We start from the raw sequence: 19,761 nt of genomic DNA on the forward strand, positions 1-19,761 counted from the left end.
TAAAATATAAAAACTCAAACAAAGTTAAACGTCTACTATTAATAACTTGTTTATATATTATATGAAAGTATTGTGTTAACTTACATTATTTTTGTGGCATATGGTATTAAGTCTTCCCAATCCAACAGAGTTTTCCTCTTCCAGGAAATAGCCCTGGGAATATCATTTGACGTTTTTATTGCATATGTACGCATGCTGGGGAAAGCCTCGAATATCCAAATCTACAAACAATATAATAACAAAATTAGTAATTGTTAAATAATTAATTATAATTTTAGAAACATTATATAGAAATTCTTACCTTAAAGGCCCAAACAAAGCCTGACAAAGTGTATTTGGACCCATCGCCCCGCAAACTTTTGCGGTCATCAAAGGCAGACGACAACTTAGTCCAGGTAGCTTTCCATATATACGAACCCCACGGAAACAGATTCCATGCATTCAGGTCCTCTACCAATATTATTAGCTCCCGATGAATAGGTTGTCTGGCCTCTCTGCCTAAAAAGCCAGCATACACAAGTAGTAGAAGGCATACTCGGACAACATCGACGTCATCCATCCGAGTGAAACCAGCTTTCTTATTAAACAATTTCTTCAGGTCGTCGACATGTAGGTTCGGCTTCTCCATTGACTCATCCGGAAAAACCCGGGATAACCATGATGGGCGGGCGATATGACGAGTGTACCGGCCTACATCATCGTGTCCGAATCGTAGACCAGTGATTAAGCGAACTCCTTCCGCCCAAAACAAGTATACGCTGGTGGAAAATGAAACCATATCTCTTCCTCACCACGTTGTATACTGTCGGGTAGATTTGATGTCATGGTCTGAAGCCACAAATGGGTCAAATTAGCATCTCCACCCGGATGCTGTACTCTCAGCCATGGCCCGAAGCAGGTTTCCTCAAACAATTGTCTTGAGCAGGTGAAAGCTTCTTTGCAATTGTAGTGGCCAGGCTGACTTTATTTCTCAGGTCAATTGAGCCGAAAAAATTTCTACAAAACAATAAACATACCAAGTTAGATATACCAAAACTACACTGTGAGATATACCAAAAACAATAAACATAAAAAGTAGTAGTTTATTCTTGAAACTAAAATTTGCAACACTGTTTTGTCTTTTGGTTGAAATGAAATCGCAACGAGAGAATCGCAACGCGAGATGACAATCGCAACGCGAAATGAAAATCGCAACGAGAGAATCGCAACGCGAAATGAAAATCGCAATGCGATTTTGGTTTCGCGTTGCGATTCTCTCGTTGCGATTTTCATTTCGCGTTGCGATTCTCTCGTTGCGATTTTCATTTCTCTCGTTGCGACAGTCATTCTCTCGTTGCGATTTTCATTTATCTCGTTGCGACTCTTCTGCAAATTGAAACTTGAATGGATTGCATTACTTCAACCAAAAGACAGAACAAAGACAAAGACAAATACTAACTTGAAAATCGGAATGAGAGAATAGCAACGCGAAATGAAAATCGCAACGACAGAATCGTAACGCGAAATGAAATCTAAGTGAAATGGTTAATCTATTATTGAAATGACCAGTAAACTTATCATCAGTTTCAATATGAAAAACCTACAATAATGCAAACATTTCAAAATAAAAATAATTAAAAAACTAACCCTCGGAGGTTGATTTTCCATTTCTGAATATTGTGAGGGATTTCTGACCGTGAATGGTTGTGAGGGATTTCGCCGGAGATGGGGACGGAAATCTTCGGAGATGGGGACGGATTCTTCGCCGTAGAGAGTGAGAGATGGAGATGGGACTGAGTTGTGATTTTAGGTTTTAGGTTATGAGTTGCGATTACGGGATTTTGTCTTAATATTCTTTTTGTAATTTGAAAATAAAATACGCGTAGCGATTATAATGGCGCTTTAAATATCGCGTTGCGATTTACGGATACGCGTTGCGATTTTATGTATTATCGTTGCGATTTACGGATACGCGTTGCGATATACGGATACGCATTGCGATTTACCCATACGCGTTGCGATTTACGGATACACGTTGCGATTTACGGATACGCGTTGCGATTTATGTGTTCGCGTTGCGATTTTCATATTCGCGTTGCGATTTTGGAAAATCGCAATGCGAATTTGTACTATCGCATTGCGATTTTCAAGAATCGCGTTGCGATTTTGGAAACTGATTTGCGATTCTGGGGATCGCGTTGCGATTTTTATTTCGCGTTGCGATTTTGTTGGTCATTTTGGCAAATCCAAAAAAAGTTGGTTAAAATCGTATATTATAACTTTTTTTTGGTCACTGAGGCGATTTTCTCTTATTTTAGTCATAGTTATATAAACATTTTGATTTTTTTATAATATCGTTTGTGTATTGTATTAACGAATTCTAATTATAGTTATATATATGCAATATAAATATTCGTAGAAAAAAATAAAGAGATAATTTCAGTCATTTATTTTTATATCTAATGATTTTAAAAAATATAAAATTAAAAGTTTTTTTTTTATATTAGATGTAGTTAGATCATGCCCTTTTATATCTTTTATATATATTATTAAGGTTTACGAAACACGCAAGCCCATTGGCACGAAAGTCAACTTTTGAAGGTACCATCCAACTGTTTAGTTGTTGCCTAAATTAGCAGTAATGAATAAATTACTATTATTGAACACAAAATTTAGTTTTGGTCGGTTAATATAATTATTTTTTAAATTAAATTCACGCAATAATTTTTTTTATTGTATTCCCGGTTCTAAGACTTAACCTTCATTAATCTGGATCGATCTGAGTCTTCCAATAAGAATTTTTTGCATACACAATGACTTAAACTCGAAACCTTACTTAAACGATATCAAGATGTTTACCATTTAAAACAACAATCTGTTAATAATTCACGCATTAAGTCTTAATAATTAATTCTTATTACTTTCATTTGAATTTCTAACATCTACCATACTTTTATAAAAAGAATCTTTCCCTTATAGAGCTCAATGCCGTGTAAAGAAGAACCATTGAAAAGTCTATTTTGGAGTGTGAGAAAGTGAATTTTAGTTGTGAGGGTCCAAGGGTTAGAGGAATATATATATATAACGTTAAAATCCGCTTATACAGTGTGTGTATATTTTTAGTTCTATACAAATTTATAACGATTGAATAAATGTAAATATATTCACGAACATAAATTGTAAAATAAACACAAACATGTATATTTAGGTACAATATAAAAAAATCAAATACAATATATGAAAAAAAAAGAGAAAGGGATGGTTGGGGAAATGTCCTTTTCAATCCTTATAACGTGGGAATCATAGAGAACTAGGAGGCAAAACAAAATTAAATATTATTTTTAAATTTAGCAACTATTTTTAAATTGCTTGTCCAGTTCAGTTGGTAGAGCGCAATGCTCTTAATCTTGTGGTCGTGGGATCGAGTCCCACGGTGGGTAATTTATAATTCTGACTGTCGAAGTCTTCCACGGAAGCTGCTCTCAACCTTATGTTGGGGGCAGCCTACTACCTTACCTCTCTCTCACCCCATTACATATGAGAATATGATTAGCTAATTTTTTAATTTCTTCAAAGGATCGCTTTCAATTTATCATTTAAACTAGTTAGTTTGCACATGATGTGACATTAATTTACTTAAATTTGATTTTATAAGTGTAACATATAAAAGTACGCGTCACAAAGGATAAATTGAGGGATATTAAAATAAGAATATAAATTAAATTTTCTAATATAAAATCAAACATCTAATTAAATATATTAAAATATTTGATATTTTTCAACTAAATTAATATACTATTATTGAAAATTAAATTTTCATCAAATCAATTAACATTGACCCCACGATTTGTCACATGCATGCCATAATGACATTGTATTCTATCAAGATTTTGCCTTTCATTCAAAATTTTCCCTTGGCGTCATCGCTTCACATTGTTTATTTATTTTTCATTAAGATTCTGTTTGTTAGGAAATTCGTAAACTAAGAAAAAAATATTTATAAATAATACATTCAATAATTATAATATCAAACAATACCATACATAATCAAATTAAAAAATAAAAGAAACCTAAACTTAAAATACAATATATCCAAAACACTATAAATAAAATTTCATCCTCACGGTATATAAATATATTATAATTCAAATCCAAATAATTTAAAATAGACTTGATGAGATTTGAACATTTGAAATCTTTTACAGACTATTATTGATAAATTCGATCTAGAAGTATATATCAATTTATAATTTAACATGCACTTTCCATAATTTTTTTTAATAATTAAAAAGTTATTATTTAGTTAGAAATTTGATCTACATCTACATGGTTAATGAGAATATTTTCGTAAAAAATTTTCCAACGGTACAAACAAAGAAAAAATATCAACTAACCTTTTACAGTGACATATATATCTCTTTCGCCGGTAATAAAATAACTAACCGTCGCTAAAAACTACCACTGCGGTAATTTGTCTCTTCTATTGATATTTTTCGCTTAGTTATTTAAATGTGTTCATTTAATTAATTGCAATAAGCAACGTGAAGTAGATTTGTTTAGTCTTTCAATCTTCTTTGTTTAATTACCGACATTAATGATGATTAATTTAAATTCATTAACAATAAAAAATGTTCAAACTATTGAAGATTGGATCTACTTGATGTTTGAAAATATTTGCATAAAAGATATTCAATTTGGTTATTAAAATATTATTTTCCTACATATTAATAAATAATAATATTAAGATCAATTTGTATATAGGAATCAAGAGCGAATTTAACCGGAATTTGAGGACAATGGGGACATAGTCTGCTCACGTTCTGGGAAACTTGAATCATTGTTTCTTGCACGAAAAAGGAATTCAATCCTTCTATTTTCTCTTTTATTATTGTAATTAAAATCTCCACCAAAAGCTGTGGTGTCAACTTGATTCAATCTCACATGCCACTGCCCCATCATAATTGAGAAATCACATGGAATTTTTTAAAATAATATATTAAAAATATTTAAAATATAAAATAATTTGTCGATAATAAATTGATCTAGTAAAATGAGATATTAAGTTTTTAAACAAATCCAATTGTTTGAATATTGATGATGTGAATGAAGTTAATTAGATTATATTAGGGGCTTCATTCTAATTATAAATTTTTGTTGATAATGCACATATACTCTGCAGACGAAGCTGCTTCAACTCGAGACTTTTGAGGAAAATATTACTCTCTTTTAAGATTGAGGTTGTTGAATGAATTTACTTATGCAACACTTAATTCAGATTAATTGATTAATAAATCAAATATCATTAATTAAAAAAACAATTTTAAATCTACCCATTGGTCCATTAATGGATTGAAGGTGGGTATTGACGTGCATTTTAATAAATAGGAAATTCAGTAAAAAAATAGATAAATAATAGCTTAACAACTGGCATAAATAATAATTTTAGTAATATACTTCCATGTTTTATTTTCTTTGATATAAAAATATATAAAACATGAATATGTTAAAATTAAAATATTTAAAAAATAATCACATTAGATAAAATATATAATTTACTATTCAAATACATAAATTAATGTTAATAATTTGTCGCATTACACGTTGAAGACTGAGAAGGGGATATTAGAAGTAGTCGTTAGGTTATGGGTTGGATTTAAATAATTTTATATTTCAATTTGACTTTATATTTATATTTAATTAATAAAACATGTTTTATTTAACTTAAATTGTACTTTTTTAAATCATATTATGTAATAAAATAAATTTACGAATCAAACAAAATCTAAGTAATTTATTTTATTATTCATGTCTGCTCCTAGCGAAGATAGAATGGGCCGTTGGATGAAGAAAGAGTAGAAATGAACATATTATTGTCTTGATCATTAAATTTTAAAATATTTTAATTTGATCATTCAATTTTGATGTCGTTTGATTTTTGTCACTTTGTAATTAATTATTTAACAGTGTTATGATAAGATATCTATTTTTAAAAAATATAAAATGATCCTAAAATTTTCTTTTAAATTTATTAAAATACTACTAAAATCGTGATTCCTACATTTTTAACATAGTTTTTAGATTCTCCTTTTATTTTTCGACGTTGGAGCATCTTCTTTCAAATAAAAGTGGATTTTAAACCAAAGTGATTTTTCTTTAGGTTTTTTATTGAAATTTTATGAGTTTTAAAGAGTTTTTGTTAAGATATAAATTGATAGAGTGATAGAAAACAATGAGACGAGTTCGTTGATATCTGGAGTAGTCGAAGAAATGAGATGACAACATGAGATGAAGATGAAACTCTAAAAGTTTTGAAGTTTTTAGGAGTATGATAAAATAGGGGGAAAATGAGATGGCTTCCAATTCAAGGATGGACTGGAGGAGCGGGTGAGGGCAGTCGTCCCCCTAAAAATTTTAAATTCTTATATATTTTAGATATTTCATTTTTATTTTGAATTAAAAATCAGTTTTCTCCCTCTAAAATTTTATATGTTTGCATTCTGTTAGAATTTCATGAATTTATCTCTTCTAACATAAAATTACGTCTCCGTCAACTTTCATGTTTATCACTATATTATTTCATATTTATAAAATAATATTATTTCATATTTCGTGAAAAAAATGAACTGAAATTTTGATAGTAAATTTAAAAAGTATCAAAATATATCGAACATATTTATCACTATATTGTTTCATATTTATAAAATAATATTATTTTCAGATCGATTTTCAAGTTTCTTTTATTATATTAATATAATTGAAATTAATTGAATTTGTCCCTTGTGAAACAGCACACCATCAAGGCATCAACGACTATTTTTCCATTATATATACTCTTCATTTCATACAAGCTTCTCAACTCAGTAGACATCACCATAACAGAATTCCTTCCTCCTTTTTCTTTTCTTCCAAACAGGAAAACTCCGAGAAAATCTTGGTACATTGGCCGGCGGTGTGTTCTTCGGTGTCATCTATGATGGTTCGGCGGGGCAACCCGACGAGGGGCCGGTTTTGGCCCCAAATGCTAGTGGCTATGGCCGTTGTTGTTCTTGCAAGCAATGTAGGTTCGGTGTCTGCTGATGCTTATATTTATTCTTCGCCTCCACCACCTTACGAGTACAAATCACCACCACCACCTTCTCCTTCTCCTCCGCCGCCTTATGTGTATAAATCTCCACCACCACCGTCGCCTTCTCCTCCACCACCACCAAAACATGAAGAGAAGCCATATTATTATAAATCACCACCACCACCATCACCTCCTCCCCCAACTCCTTACGAGTACAAGTCTCCTCCTCCACCACCAAAGCACGAAGAGAAACCGTACTATTATAAATCTCCACCACCACCATCACCTTCTCCTCCACCTCCTTATGAATATAAGTCTCCACCACCTCCATCACCACCTCCTCCATACGTTTATAAGTCTCCACCACCACCTTCACCATCTCCACCACCTCCGTACGTCTACAAGTCTCCACCACCACCACCGAAACACGAGGAGCAACCCCCATACTATTACAAGTCTCCTCCACCACCTTCACCATCCCCACCACCTCCATACGTCTACAAGTCTCCACCACCACCACCAAAACACGAGGAGCAACCCCCGTATTACTACAAGTCTCCTCCACCACCTTCACCATCCCCACCACCTCCATACGTCTACAAATCTCCACCACCACCACCCAAACATGAAGAGCAGCCTCCATACTACTACAAGTCTCCTCCACCACCTTCACCTTCCCCACCACCTCCATACGTCTACAAATCTCCACCACCACCTTCACCATCCCCACCACCTCCATATGTCTACAAATCTCCACCACCACCACCGAAACACGAGGAGCAACCTCCATACTATTACAAGTCTCCTCCACCTCCTTCACCACCACCTCCATACGTCTACAAGTCCCCTCCACCACCACCGAAACATGAGGAGCAGCCCCCATACTACTACAAATCTCCACCACCACCTTCACCATCCCCACCACCTCCATACGTCTACAAATCTCCACCACCACCAAAACACGAGGAACAACCCCCATACTACTACAAGTCCCCACCCCCGCCAGTCCACTCTCCACCCCCATCATACTACTACAAGTCTCCACCACCACCGGTGAAGTCCCCTCCTTACTACTACCATTCTCCACCACCACCAACTCCTTATTACCCCCACCCCCTCATTGTCAAGGTGATCGGAAAAGTTTACTGTTACAGATGCTATGACTGGACCTATCCAGTGAAGTCACACAACAAGAAACATCTCAAAGGTACAATTCAAATTTAATTTAATGCACTATTAATTGATTTATCTTACATTTTCATGTTTATTAGCTTTATTTTTATTTCTTACTTTCACATTTTCATGGAACTGTCTATGTCATGTACTATAGAGGTAAAAATATGATGTTTTAAATATTTTAATTCAATTTGATGCAAACATAATAATTAAACGGATCACAGAATATATTCTTTGGACATAAATTAAGTTATAAAATAAAAAAATTAATCATATATAAAAAATATATTTTTGTTTCTTATATGTTTGTACCCAAATTATGACTTTACTGTGTCAATATAATATTTTATATAGCTTAGTTGATAACATATACTACATTATCATGTGGGCTTAGATAAAATAATTTAGGATGAATATTAAATATATATATATTTATATTTTAATCATAATAATTTAATGGTAAAAATTTGTTTTTTAGTATAATTAAATTAATTTCATGAAAAGGAAAAAAATTAGTTATTGGAGTTGTTGATGACTAAAAGTAAAAAAAAAAACATGTTTTGATTGACTTTTAAGCAAAAAAGGGAATGAAAATTTCAATTATTGCACATGGAGCAGGTGCTGTCGTGGAAGTGACATGCAAAGCTGGAGATAAGGAAATCACTGTCTACGACAAGACCAGAATCAATGGCAAATTCAGCGTCGCAGTTCCTGGGTTTGACTATGCCAATTATGGAGCCGACGCTTGCACGGCCAAGCTCCATGCCCCACCAAAGGGTTCACCATGCAACATAGCTACTAGCCTACATAAGGGCGACAAGGGTGCCGAGCTCAAGGTCTATTCAAAAGACAAGTACGAGGTTGTGCTCAAGGCTAAGCCATTTGCTTATGCTCCCAAGAAACCATACAAGGGATGTGAGAAGCCTAAGCCGAAGCCTCCGACTCCGTACTACTACAAATCTCCACCGCCACCGTCACCGGTTTACATCTACAAGTCACCACCTCCACCGGCTCCTACTTATGTTTACAAGTCACCACCACCTCCAACACCCACCTATGTTTACAAGTCACCACCTCCACCTTACTACTACAAGTCTCCACCACCACCGAAACATGTAGTGAACCCCCCGTACTATTACAAGTCTCCGCCACCACCAAGTCCCACCTATATTTACAAGTCACCACCTCCACCAACACCTACCTATGTTTACAAGTCACCACCTCCTCCCCCATATTACTACAAATCTCCACCACCACCGAAGCATGTTGTGAGCCCCCCATACTACTACAAGTCACCACCACCAGTACCCACTTATGTTTACAAGTCACCACCACCACCACCACCCACCTATATTTACAAGTCACCACCTCCTCCCCCATACTACTACAAGTCTCCACCACCACCGAAACATGTGGTGAATCCCCCATACTATTACAAGTCTCCACCACCACCAAGTCCCACCTATGTTTACAAGTCACCACCTCCTCCATACTACTACAAATCTCCACCACCACCAGTTCACTCTCCACCACCACCATACTACTACAAGTCTCCACCACCACCAAAACACGTCGAACAACCACCATACTACTACAAGTCTCCACCACCACCAAGCCCTACCTATGTTTACAAGTCCCCACCACCTCCCCCGTACTACTACAAGACCCCCACTACCAGTCCACTCTCCACCACCACCATACTACTACAAGTCCCCACCACCACCACCAAAACACGAAGAACAACCCCCATACTACTACAAGTCTCCTCCCCCGCCATCACCATCTCCTCCTCCACCATACTATTACAAATCCCCGCCACCACCAGTCCACTCTCCACCTCCACCATACTACTACAAGTCTCCTCCACCACCATCGCCATCTCCTCCTCCTCCATACTATTACAAATCCCCGCCACCTCCAATCCACTCTCCACCTCCACCATACTACTACAAGTCCCCACCACCGCCACCAAAACACGAAGAGCAACCCCCATACTACTACAAATCTCCTCCACCACCATCGCCATCTCCTCCTCCATACTATTACAAATCCCCACCACCACCAGTCCACTCTCCACCTCCACTATACTACTACAAGTCCCCACCACCGCCACCAAAACACGAAGAGCAACCCCCATACTACTACAAATCTCCTCCACCACCATCACCATCTCCTCCTCCACCATACTATTACAAATCCCCACCACCACCGGTCCACTCTCCACCTCCACCATACTACTACAAGTCCCCACCACCACCAAAACACGAAGAACAACCCCCATACTACTACAAATCTCCTCCACCACCATCGCCATCTCCTCCACCATACTATTACAAATCTCCACCACCACCAGTCCACTCTTCACCTCCACCATACTACTACAAGTCTCCACCACCACCAGTCCACTCCCCTCCGCCGCCCTACTACTACAAGTCTCCACCCCACCAGTTCACTCCCCTCCACCACCATACTACTACAAATCACCCCACCTCCAGTAAAGGCCCCAGCACCTATCTACCATTACAACTCTCCTCCTCCACCATCACCATCACCTCCACCCCCATACTACTACAAGTCCCACCACCTCCATCAACATATCCTCCTCCACCATACTACTACAAATCACCCCCACCACCAGTTCATTCTCCACCACCACCATACTACTACAAATCACCCCCACCTCCCGTGAAGGCTCCAGCACCTACATACCACTACAACTCCCCCCTCCACCATCACCATCTCCCCCTCCCCCCTACTACTACAAATCTCCCCCACCACCATCTCCCTCACCCCCTCCATACTACTACCACTCACCTCCCCCACCGGTGAAATCACCTCCACCTCCAGTCTACATTTATGCTTCTCCACCACCACCAATCCCCTACTAGACCCAAAAACATCAACCACACATTGTTCATGTAAGTAACATTTCAATTAAACAAATAGTTAATCATAAATCATTCGACATCCTTATTCATTTCCAACATCAAAATTTCAGGTTCTAGTTTCACAGAAAGAATAAAGGCAGGTTCCGAGGAGTGGAGTTTTGGACACCAAATCAGTTCCTTTTCAAGTCCATGGAATAAGGGTCTAAGCACTGCATCTGAGAGATACAATCTTGATAACTCGGGCCTACAGATAACTTCCACTTCTTTGGTAGCACTGTTCCACCTGCTCTTAATTTATTGTAGTGGCGTAAGAAGTAAGTGAGGGTGTTTTTTCTTTTCTTTTAATTTATTGTGGGCATGTGTATTTGCTATTTGGTGGATAATCTGTTGTTCTATGTGCACTATCAGTGTTGTTGACAATAAAGGAAGATATTTATGTCCCAATGCCAATGCTTTGCAACAACAGCCTTTCACTCATCAGTTGGCTGTTTACACGAATTAATTCAATCATAAAACGACACCCCTTTTAATATATTAAAAACATATTTTATAACTATTGGTATCTAATCTTAAAAAATCGTCAACTTAATCATGACATCATCCATTATATTAATTTCACGACGAATCTATTTAATCTCGGATAAGGATTATTCAGACCAGAAACAATGAACTATGAGCAGTACCAGGATCGATGATCAGTTTAATTATATTTGATTATACCTTAATCATGAAATTCTAGTAGAGAAAGAACCAAAATAAATTGCAGAGGAAGGGAAAATAGACGAGGATTACCTCAAAGTAATCTATTAGATTGAGTTTTGATTAGTTAATTATTGAATTAAATTTACATTGTAAAATAAAATAATTAACATTTTCTTCATATATTAAATCATTTATTCAAATTTTAACAAATATTGAATTCAAAAAATAGATTAAAAAATTATTTTGAAATCAACTTATGATTTGGTGTCTAAAAATAGGGATATGTGAGGGGCAAAAGAGTTCCATTCGAATAAATAAATATAGATAAATTTTTATATAATCATTAATATTGATTCATTAATGAAATAAATAAACCAGATACAATAAAATTCATTACAATAATTATTTTAATTAAATATAAATATAAATAAATTTTATTGGAGTACATTGGTGCAGTTCTTCGAAAAGAAACTTCTCCTTTTCCTTTTATTATTATTTATTTGTAGTGGAAATTCATAAATTAATAAAAGTAATAAAAAAATAAAAGGGAAGTGGCAAAAGTTAAGTAGATGAAGAAGCTAGTTGCCAGGTCATTGTCATAATCATGATCATCATCGCTGTCAATAATTTGTCGTGGAATTAAGTCAATTGACAATTCAAAAGTGAAAAAAAGATAAATTAATCAAGAGGCAGCCCTCCCCCACATGCAAAATTATTCCTTTTTCCCTATTTTGGCAGCACCTTTCTAGGGTTTATAATTGCCATAGCTGGATTTTTATTCCTTTATGTCTAAAAAATAAATTATTATAATCTATTTTGGATCTTGATTGATATTAGGTCAAGGGATCAATTAAATTTCGTGGAACATGTTTTTGATACGACCTTTTGAATTAAATTTCTTTCGACTCAAATTTATAATCTTTCGAAAATTATAATAATACTATTGGTGTCAATTGAATTAAAATTTACTTTTTATATTTATAAATTTTATTATTAATCTATTTTTTACGATATTATTAAATTAAAAAAATATATTAGATTAGTAAATAGCTGGATAACCGTATTCTGTTATAAAGTAAAATTATTATTATATCCGAAAAGTAATATAATATTTTTGAGAAAAATACAGGTAATTTATGATAATAATAAATACTAAAATGATGATTTTTTAAATATGAATGAGTAAATTTATTTAATTATTTCGAATTAAGAACAAATTATACAAAAATTCATACGCTAAGTTTTAATTTTTTTTATTAGTTATTTATTTTATTGATTATGCTCATTTTAAAATATTATTTGTATCCGCTCCTAAAAATATTATGTTATTAATATATATATATATATATAATAACCTTCATAAAATTAATATTTTTGAATCTATCAATAATTTCATCTCTATTCATGATTTGAATCATGATTATTTTAACAACATGCATATTCAAGTAGCACTCAAGCAAATTGTCGCCCAAGAGAGCAAATCCTTCGATGGCTTTGTGCAATTTTTAATTTGTTGATTATAAAATATTGGAAAAGAATAGGACATCCTTTTCTCTTTTGTTTTGTCTCTAAAAATATGGCAAGACAAGTGAGATCGTTTCAGCAGCCATAACAGTACCATTCTCAATTTTAAATTCTCCGCATCTCATATATATATAACATATAAATAAAGCCAAAAATCTTGGAAGAAATTAAATGTAAAAAAAAAAAATCAATCTTTTTTGTTAGACAATAATTAAATGGGTAAATTACACCAAACTCCACTCAAATTATTAATAAAATTACAAACGAGTCACAAAATTTCAAAACTTATAAATGGATCAATCAATCAATTAATTAATACTAACAGGTTACTTTGTTTCTGTAGCATCTATTAGTTTTGTAGTTCTAGTTGGCTATCTTGACTGTAATAATCGACAAGTTAAGTATTCTTATTGTTATAATTGTTAAATAAAATAATCTATGACAAAGTATACAAATGGTCTACCAACTATAAGGTGTTGCTTTATTGAGTCACAAGACTATTAAAAGTTAGAAAAATTGGTGATCGTCTAAGGTGGACATTAACCTGTTGATTGAGATATAATAAAATATGATCCTAGAATATTTTAGTTGTATTTTATGGATTGATTCTCTATTTACGTTATGTTTGCTAAGACAATGCTTGAAAGCAATGATGTTGTCAATAAACATCATTAAAATATGATTTTATCATATATTAGCCAGCGAGTTAATGTTTAGCTTAGACGAGCGTCAATTTTTTAATGGAAAAAGGATAATTTTGAAACATATAAATGGTGACCGTTTTGTAATTTTCAATAGTCGGAGACTCAAAAAAATCTTATAGTAAATGGATCATCTTATAACTTTTAATAGTCATGGAACTCAACAAAATAACACCCTATAGTCGGGAGATCATTTGTCTACTTTACCCAATAATATAATTATTATTAAAAAGCTAGCATCTGATTCATTTTAATGATAGAATGACTTATTTATAACAATTGATTAGTTTAACGACCAACTTATAAGTTTTTAATATTCAGTGACTTATTTATAATCGTAATAATAATTAAGCGACCTATTTTCTAGTTTATCCTAATTAAATAAAGTGGACACGACTATCGACAGACAATCATGAAATAGGCATGCTTTCTAAGTTTCTTGTTCATTTTCAGTCAAATTAAATAACGTGCAAAAGCATGATGTTACCTTCAAGGATTCTGTCATGTTGTTATGAAAACAATTTCTGATAAAATAAAATAAAATTTTATATCAAATTCGAATTAATTTTTTTAAATACTTTTATTTGAATTCTGGTTGATTTGATTACAATGACTCTTTGGATGATGCAAAAGGTCAGTTATAGGAGCTTTTACTGGCCAGAACTAGCAAGTTCATTGTAACCACAATTGAATTTTACACTTTACTTCTGTAATTGATTGCGTTGTCTTAAAAGCAGTGTGATTGTGGCTCTTGTAATCCATGGTTGTTGGATTTTTATATAATATTAGAGTTTAACATTTATATTCTACATGTATTTTAAGATAAAACTTACATACAGTCTGATATAAATATAAAGAAGTTATTTTTATTCGATAAAATAAAATTTTAATTAAAAATATAAAGAAAGATGTATTATAGTTATTATCTTTAAATAAATAGAGGAAAATTATACTATTATATTCTCGAGTCCGGTTAGAGATTTTTTACCCTAACTATAAGGTCGACCCGGCCCAACCTATCTTCCACAAAACCTGATCTGATTCAAACCTCGACTTTATAAGATTGAATTGAAACTTGTTGAATTCAAGTAAAATGATCATCCCTAGACATAAATGTTCCTTTTAGAAATAAAAGGACTAAAATACACTTTATATTATAAGATAGGGACTTATATAGTAGTTTTATCACTTTTAACCACGTGGATCATATACTCATGAAAGAAAATGAATCCTTTACCCATGATGAAATAAGTGAATTTATAATAATTGGGTCTTTGCGTTTTGGAGTAGGCCTCAAGCCTAAGCTTGGTCCAAAGACTATTTAAGAACCGCAAACCGAAGGAAAGCCCAAGCGATTTCCACAAAAAAATGCATCTCATTGCCCCCATATTCTCATAAGCAAATGGCATGATTATAGTCTTTTTCATTACGAATTTTTTTTAGAACTTTTGATTGCATAATATGCCATGAGGAGGTCAATCCAGAGCATGGTAGTTATCAATGATTTATACAGCTCCATTTTTAACAAGTTGTTATTATTGTTATTATTATTAATCGATAAGAGGATGTGTATTATTACTGAAGTCGACCCTGCAAAACTTCCACGTTAATGCAAATGGGAATGTTTAATTCCCAAAACAATGTTGTAATGCTATTATTTCCCCAAATGGGGTGTTTGCTACAATTAAGTCAAACACTGAAACATGCTCTAATGTTTCAGATGGGTTTCAGACTTTTCTGGTTTTGCTGTAACCTTTGGCTGCAAAAACACATGAAAGACGTCGAGATATCCATGGAAATTGTGTTGAAGACGCCGAGAGCTCCAACCTTCCATGCAAAGACGCCGAGTAATCTGCTGAAGATGCCGAGAGATCAAACTTAACTGTAGCAAACACCCCATTTGGGGAAATAATAGCATTACAACATTGTTTTGGGAATTAAACATTCCCATTTTGGGAATTAATCATTGCTCTTGTGGTTTGGACTTTCATATTAAATGTGCTTTGTTTTCATTTAATATTGCTCAAAATCATTTGAAAGAGCTTCAGCATGTTGCCCTTCAACCTCCAATCATTTCTACTAAAACAGATGATGAAGAACTTGAAGATGTTACCAAGTGCTTTGGGTGCTGGGAACCAATAGCAAATTATGCATACTTCTCTCCTGATTGTGGATTTAATCTACATAAAAAATGTGCTGAGCTTCCCCTCACACTTGATCATAAATGTCATCGCAAACACCCTCTCCTTTTACAATTTAATAGCGATCGGCTCTCTTGCAAGATATGCCAACATACCTGGGATGAAGGGTTTGTTTATGGTTGTTTGACTTGTAAGTTTGTTGTTCATATTGAATGTTTTTCATCACATCTTGTTCCTGTTATCAAAGATGAGCGTCATGAACACCCATTCAGTTTGTTCCCAAGACGAACACCTTTCATCTGCGATGCATGTGGTACCGAAGGAACTTACTCTGCTTATATGTGTTGTGAATGCAACATTTTAGTCCATAAAAAGTGTACCTCGTTACCAAGCATCATCAAGAGCAGGTGGCATGATCATGCAATCTTTCACAACTATTTCCTTCCAGATGATTTTGGAAGCTCAAATTGCATTATTTGTCATGATGCGGTAAACCCAGAGCACGGGAGTTATTGTTGCTCATATTGCAATGATACATTCCATGTTCGTTGTGTGACAAAGGAAGCAAGTTCATATTCTATAGTTTCACGTGAAGATGCAAATAAGATATCTTATGAAAGTTCCATCACCTGTGTTTTGGAGAGGAACGATGCTGGAGAAGCTACAGAAATTCAACATTTCAAGCATACGCATAATCTCCAATTAAGTTCTTTTGTTGGAGGGTGCGAAAACAGTTGCGATGGGTGTATGTTACCGATATCGGATCCATTTTACTCTTGTTCACAATGCGAATTTTTTCTTCATAAAACTTGTGTCGAGTTACCGAAGAAGAAGCATGTGTGGCATCATAAATGTCGGCAACTCTCGTTCTCATTTCAGGTACATTATTTAATTGCGCAGAATGTAGCCAAGTGTCTAATGCCTTTGCCTATGAATGTGGTGGATGTATGGGACAAACATGTATCCGATGTGTGATTGCACTTACCCCAGGTGCTCGAACATGTTTTAATCATGAACATCCCCTCCTTTACTATCAAAATTACGAAGAGCGATGCAATGCACGTGGTGATACTACAGACGGGGCATTTCGCTGTAAGGATTGCAACTTTGTGCTAAACCATGAATGTTTTTCTCTCTGAAACACAGTTCATCATAAATGTGATGAACATCTTCTTAAACTCACTAATCATGACGATAATAGTTATTCAGAAAGTTATTATTGTGATATTTGTGAAGAAAGTCGAGATTCATATTGTTGGTTTTATCATTGTGCAATATCCATTCATCAAACTCGGGAGCATCTATGAAGAATACGATCATCCACACCCACTCACCTTCGTCAAGAAGAGTTACTATTATCCTGATTGTGATGAATGTCACGAGCCTTGTGAAGATTTGGCTCTTCAATGCACGAAGTCCGGATGCAACTATATTGTCCATTGGAATTGTGTAGCACCTGATGATCTACAAAGATGGGATCTTTATGGTATGTAGCAGTTCAGAACTACTCATATTTGAAAATGGGCCCTTTTTCTGTAGGAAAATTCAAGACTGGAAAATAGAGTTTGATCCTATCATCGTTGCTTGTAATTCTAGCTACATTTGTCATTGTAATTTGGTTTTTCCAACATTTATATTCCAATTAGCTTTTCATTTTGTATTTGGTGTTGGATATATGTTGTGATGTTTAGCAGCAGAGAAGTGTGAGTTATCCATTTATTGGATGAAGTGAAATAAACATAAGAGTTATCCATTTATTGGATGAAGTGAAATAAACATAAGAGCTCTCCATTTATTGGATGAGAGAGATTAAAAACTACAACAAAACATCTCAATTTTGATGAATAAGTTGTCTCTGATCAATTGATTTAACGATCAATTTAATTATTACAAAATTATAATGATAACTCAGATAACGATTGAAAATTAATCGTAAAACCACTCTCAAAGTTTCAATAACAGATATAAAAATATTTACACATAAAAAATCAATCTATAAACATCAAAGAAGTTTTTTTCAATTTAAGCTTATAACTTAAAAAAACATTTAGATTTCGTCAAACATGAATAATATACTACAAATTTACATCTTATGTTGAGTTTCTGATATGGTATCTTTCGCCAAACATTCTGGGCTTCTTCTCCGCTGTGCTCTCTGACGCCAGTTGCTAAAGTGTTGCTTCCTGCTTGATTCGCCATGTTTACAAATAAGAAAATGAATGTTGTTTTGGACAAAACCAATTTCCTTCTCTAGAAGCAGCATGTCCTCTTCACGGTTCGTAGTCATCGGCTCGAACGGCTCCTTAATGGTACGATGACTGTACCACCTGAATTTGTTATTGATGAGGATGGAGTATCTAGTGTTAATGAAGCGTTTGAAGACTTCATGGCACAAGACAGTGCTCTTGCCTCGTGGCTCTTATCCACAATCAGTGCTCCGCTTTTACCTCAGTTTGTAGGAGCTGATTCCGCAACGGCTGTTTGGCGTACTGTGGTGCAGTTTTTTGCCAACCGCTCGACAACAACAGTCATGAATTTACACTACAAGCTGCAGTCGTTGAGGAAAGGTGATGACTCCATGCGTGTTTATCTCACACGCATCAAGGAGATTTGTGATGCTCTCGAGTCGTGTGGCAGTCCTGTGTCGCAAGTTGAGCACGCTGTGAGTGTCTTAAAAGGCTTGCTAAGAGAGTATCAATCCTTTATGGCGGTAATTACAACAAGTCCAGATTTGCTTACTCTGGATCGGATCTATTCCATGCTTATTGATGCCGAGACTCAATTGGCTGGATTTGATTCTCATGCTGAGAATTTCCCGATGAGTGCTAACGTTGTGCAAGGCCAAACTCATGCCACTAATACTGCTTCGGATAATACTCATAACTACAAACCACAGCAGTTTGCCTCAATGCGTGGAGGACGACCTGGTGGTAGAGGTCGAGCCCGCCTGCAGTGTCAATTATGTGGCAAGAATGGCCACTCGGTTGACAGATACTGGTATCGGTTTGATCGTGATTTTGTTGGTGTCATAGCGAATAATGCTTAGTCAAAATCTAAGGATGAATCCAGCAATGTCAACTATGTGAGCCTCGACAATGTTAGTTGTGCATGTTGTGCCAGTAAACATGGTGCTGCTTCGGTGCAAGCTGGTGGTGTTCCCCAGGCTAATTTTGTTGCGCCTCATCGTGCTCAGTGGGTGGTTGATTCGGGGGCCACACATCACGTGACCCCGGATGCATCCAACACAGCTCATATCACTGACCTTGATGGTCCAGGTAACTTATTGGTTGGAAATGGAGTTTCCCTTAGTGTAAATACGGTTGGTAAATCCTTATTGCATTCAGCGTCATCCTCACGAGCTTTGTTGCTCACAGAATTATTACATGTGCCTCAAATTACTAAACATCTTCTTTCGGTGTCAAAGATTGCTAGGGATAATCATGTGTTCTTCGAGTTTCATTCGGATGGATGCTGCATTCGTGATGAGGCATCAGGCGAGGTTATACTACGAGGCAATCAACAAGGTGGCCTTTATACATTTGCATTGGATAATAATAGTTTGAGTACTTATAATAAACCAAAGG

General features: G+C 35.0%; 1 protein-coding gene and 1 pseudogene across 1 annotated transcript; both read left to right on the forward strand.

Annotated features, from left to right (window-relative positions):
• The first annotated feature begins 6,851 nt into the window (after positions 1–6,851).
• LOC120128279 lies at positions 6,852–11,233 on the forward strand (annotated as a pseudogene).
• Positions 11,234–15,807: 4,574 nt separating this feature from the next.
• On the forward strand, positions 15,808–17,671 carry LOC120128342. Its single transcript, XM_039146031.1, has 3 exons — positions 15,808–15,883; positions 16,077–17,056; positions 17,324–17,671. Exons 1-3 carry the CDS (start codon positions 15,808–15,810, stop codon positions 17,669–17,671), a joined length of 1,404 nt encoding a protein of 467 aa, XP_039001962.1.
• Positions 17,672–19,761: the final 2,090 nt, after the last annotated feature.

Source organism: Hibiscus syriacus, unplaced genomic scaffold (assembly GCF_006381635.1).
Source record: "Hibiscus syriacus cultivar Baekdansim isolate YM2019G1 unplaced genomic scaffold, ASM638163v2 tig00110478_pilon, whole genome shotgun sequence".
NCBI classification, from domain to species: Eukaryota; Viridiplantae; Streptophyta; class Magnoliopsida; order Malvales; family Malvaceae; genus Hibiscus; species Hibiscus syriacus.

Excerpts from the sequence above, each read along its gene's own strand:
- LOC120128342 (XM_039146031.1), top strand. The coding sequence starts at position 15,808 with ATGAAAGACGTCGAGATATCCATGGAAATTGTGTTGAAGACGCCGAGA. Across the intron at positions 15,884-16,076 it reads CTTCCATGCAAAGACGCCGA|AGCTTCAGCATGTTGCCCTT; the intron begins GTAATCTGCTGA and ends ATCATTTGAAAG. Across the intron at positions 17,057-17,323 it reads AACTCTCGTTCTCATTTCAG|TTCATCATAAATGTGATGAA; the intron begins GTACATTATTTA and ends TCTGAAACACAG.